At 61.2% G+C, this 3,652-nt stretch overlaps 1 protein-coding gene across 1 annotated transcript in view; it reads right to left on the reverse strand.

Annotated features, from left to right (window-relative positions):
* RHBDF2 (rhomboid 5 homolog 2 (Drosophila)) overlaps positions 1-3,652 on the reverse strand; it is a 24,061-nt gene that overhangs the window by 4,469 nt on the left and 15,940 nt on the right. The window contains exons 3-9 of the mRNA XM_009328907.1: positions 2,910-3,102; positions 2,626-2,838; positions 1,928-2,056; positions 1,402-1,535; positions 943-1,155; positions 659-770; positions 33-107 (exon numbers count right to left, since the gene is read on the reverse strand). Of these exons, the coding sequence (XP_009327182.1) occupies positions 33-107; positions 659-770; positions 943-1,155; positions 1,402-1,535; positions 1,928-2,056; positions 2,626-2,838; positions 2,910-3,102 (1,069 nt within the window). The remainder of the gene's footprint in view (positions 1-32; positions 108-658; positions 771-942; positions 1,156-1,401; positions 1,536-1,927; positions 2,057-2,625; positions 2,839-2,909; positions 3,103-3,652) is intronic.

Below are 3,652 nucleotides of genomic sequence, written 5' to 3' on the forward strand. Positions count from 1 at the left end.
CGGGCGGGTGGGGGGTCTGGCAGAGCCCTTACCGAGCTGGGCCCGATCCAGAAGTTTTCCTGCTGGATGTACTTGACGCTCTCGTAGACGCCCTTGTTCCTCAGCACCTGCCGAGCCAGGCCAGGGTCAGCTCCCGCTTGAGGGGGCCGGCGGTGTGGGGGTGCAGCCCCCTCTCCCTCTGCTCGTGGGGAGCTGAGCAGCCCCCTTCATCCAAGGGGAAGGGCTGCTGGGTCCCACCAGCAACATGGGAGGGAGAGCAGCTCTGCTGCCGGCACGCATGCCGCTGCTCAGCCAGCACACGTGGAGCCCCTGCCCTGGCTATTTAATGGAACCTCTCAAATAGCAGGAGCCAGCAGCACCCCAAGATGCTCTCAGCCCTAGCAGAGAGCACGACAGCATGGGACACTGGTGGTCACGGTCCCCCCAGGAAGATGGATGCTTGCTCTTCTCTCCAGCCTGGGTGCCAAGGGAGCAATGCAGCCGGCTGCAGGTTCCCAGGATTAACCCCAGAGGGAGGATCACGCCTCCGAGGTGTTGAAGGCACCCCCCAGACACCAGACTTGCTTTCCTCAGCAGCTAGCTAGTTGCCATTTCAGAACCAGGCATGTCACTGGAGAGCTGGGAGGGGACGGCCCTGGCCGGTAGCTCTTAAACTTACTAACTCTGTCGTCACGTGCTGGGTGAAGCCGATGGGGGCGATGCCGTAGGTGCCGATGACCAGCAAGGTGATGAGGATGTGGACAAAGGTGATCCAGTACGTGAAATATGGCCTGCGGAGGAAAGGACCCAAAATTTGAGCAGCTCAAGAATGGCTGGGCAAACGGACGCTGCAGTCCCCCAAGCCCTGATCCATGAGCATCGAGGGGGACACACATCTGAGTTACAGCTGGGGAGCCCTGAGGAGTCCCGTGCCCATCCCCATCCCATCAGTCCCCCCCTCACCGGTGGCTGTCGGTGATCTCCAGCTGCGACTGCACGATGCTGCTCAGGCTGCGGCGGTACGTCCTGTTCAGCCACTTCCCCACCACCCCCAGCCCATAGTAGCGTTTCTTGCGGTCGAAGGCGAAGTGCTTCACTTTAGAAGCAATGCGCCTGCCTCGCCGGGGAGCCGGGCCGGTGCTGGTGGAGGCCGAAGTGAGCCGGACACCCTCCCGCCTGCAGAGAGAGGAGAAACCCATCACGCCTGCCGAAAGGGGTCAGCTGAGAAATCCCCCACGTACAACCCCACGGCCATAATCCAGAGCTGGGGAAGGACAGAGGACGCCTGGGATGAGGGCTAGGGCACCTCTTGGCTTCATCCTCCTAGGTGCATGCCAAAAGTGCCCAGTGCCCCACAGCATTGACTGTGGCAGGGGACCTGGGCAGCCTCAGGGGCAGCACCCGCCAAGAGCTGGTACTCACGGGGTGGGCTGCTCCACCTCGGGGGACGCCCTGGCATCCTCCCCCACTGGGTGCATGCGTAAATACGTGGCCGATAGAGGCGGCGACTCGAAGACATCATCGGGCATGGAGTACGTCTCGTCGTGCATGTCCATCTGGAAGGAGGATGGAGACGCGTTCTTGGACGTGTGCAATGGGTGAGAAACCTCCCCCTGACGGAGCATGCCCATGACCAGGCCATGCCTGGCTCCACCTGGCCCCAGAGCCTGGGGAGGGGGTGATCCCCATTGACATCCCATTAACTGCACATCACAGGGTGTGAAACATGCCCACGATATATTGGCGTTCCTCCCGGCCACCCCTGAGGAGCACCACCGAGACCAGGGCTCTGTAGCGCTGGGCACAGTGGCCACCGATGCCCCTGCTCCCAGGCAGGGCAAAGCACCGACATGGGGGTCCCCGTCAGAGCCCTGCTCCATGTCCAGGCCCCGTGCAGGGGCACCGGGACCCCTCCCCGCTCCGGCGGCCGGCGTGGAACAGCGCTTGCCTTACTGAAGAAGGATGAGTCCAGGGTATCGGCAGCATCCACCATGTCCTCGTCCATGAAGCTGGGGTACACGAAGCTCCTCTTGTTGCTCCTCCGCTTGGGAGCCAGCGGCTCCAGGACAGAACGTCCCTTTGGCAGGGGAAGCAAATGAGGGTAAGCAACCAGAAGTCCTCCAGTTTTTGCAGCACTGAGGGTTTCTCGTAATTTCCCTCCCCAAAGCCGAGTGGCAAGGATTAAATCCCAACCGGCCACCATATCCCACTGCGTGGGAAGGGCAGGCAGCAGGAGCCGGCAGCAGATGCTGCCTTTAGCTCCTCAGAGCCAGCGTTGGTCCATGACCATGTTAGCCAGCATGACAAGTGAACTCTGAATCCTGTTTGGTCTCAGTCCCACAAACCTGTCCCCAAAGCTTGCCCAGGGCTCCCCAGGGGCTAGAAAGCTGCTGGAGAAGCTTCCTGGCTCCTCAGCAGTGAAACTCAGAAGCTGCTTTTTTCTAGGGATGTCCAGTTTTCACCAAAACTTCTCTTTTTAAGCAGAGCTCAGGTTAAAAACCACCAACGTTCCCGCTCAAACCCACCCTGGAGAGACAGCAATCTCTGTGCAAAGCAAAAAGCCAAGAAGCAAAGACGATGGGCGAAGGACAGAGCTGAAACCCAGGTCAGGAAGACGACGGTGCCCCCCAGGTTCCCAAAACTCACGCGGAGAAGGGCCGCGGCCGCCTTGAAGCTCATGTGGGCGACGGACTCCCTCTTCCTGCGCGGCAGGCGGCCGTAGCCAGAGCGGATGCTGTTGAAGGACGCCAAGGAGACGACGCCGGGGGTGAGCGGGGGCAGGACGTGGTGGGGCGTGTGGGGACGGTCTGTCTCATCGGGATGGCGGAAGGGACGGCCCCTGGCCAGCGGGTCCACGATCTGGAGGAGGGAAGAGGTGTCAGTGTTGGGAGAACAAGGCTGAGAGCCGGACCCCGCACCCCGAGCTCTACCTTGGGCATCTTGGCGGGCTTGGGCGACTCGGTGCCTTGGAAGGAGGGCACCTCCTGGCTGGGCAGCTCCATGTCGCGGTAGGCAGGCTTCAGCTTGCCGTATCTCATGCTGCAGTGCTGCAAGCTCTTGCGTTGCCACTGCTGCCGCTTCCCCTCCCAGTCGCTGCTGACGCCAAACCATTGCGCCGTGCCCCTGGACACACGATGGGCGCGCTCGTCACCCAGCTGGTCTCCCCACCCCAGGTACCGCCATCCCACCCGGGCATCCCCTCCGGCAGGTGATTTGGGTTGGGGTGTCTCAGCTCAGCCTGCAGCAGGGCAAGTTTTGACCTGGCTATGGGTCGGGGAAGGGATGCTGCAGAGGGGTCGCTAGCCTTTGGGTCTCTCCGGAGAGGTAACTCCATCAAGACTTGCACCTTGCACGGGACAGTGCATCAGCTCCGGGCTGCAGCAGGCCTCTAGCTCAAGGTGCTTTTGAAGGTCCTACATAAAGAGGGCAGAGAAATTTTCCCAAGGTGCAAAACAATGGTTTGAATTAATAATAAACAATCCTGCTGCGGGATTATCCCCAGGCAGACACCAGCGAGTCAAAGCACAGCTGCATGAAACCTTCTGAGCTCCAACTCTCCATCTCCATCCTAAGTCCTCTGCTGGTACCCACAGCCACAACACCCTGACGGGGACTGAGGGACCCCTTCGGTGACCCAGCCGCTGCCGGAGCCTGCCCTGCCCTCGCACTCCCG

This window comes from Pygoscelis adeliae, unplaced genomic scaffold (assembly GCF_000699105.1).
Source record: "Pygoscelis adeliae isolate BGI_AS28 unplaced genomic scaffold, ASM69910v1 Scaffold637, whole genome shotgun sequence".
Taxonomy (NCBI): Eukaryota; Metazoa; Chordata; class Aves; order Sphenisciformes; family Spheniscidae; genus Pygoscelis; species Pygoscelis adeliae.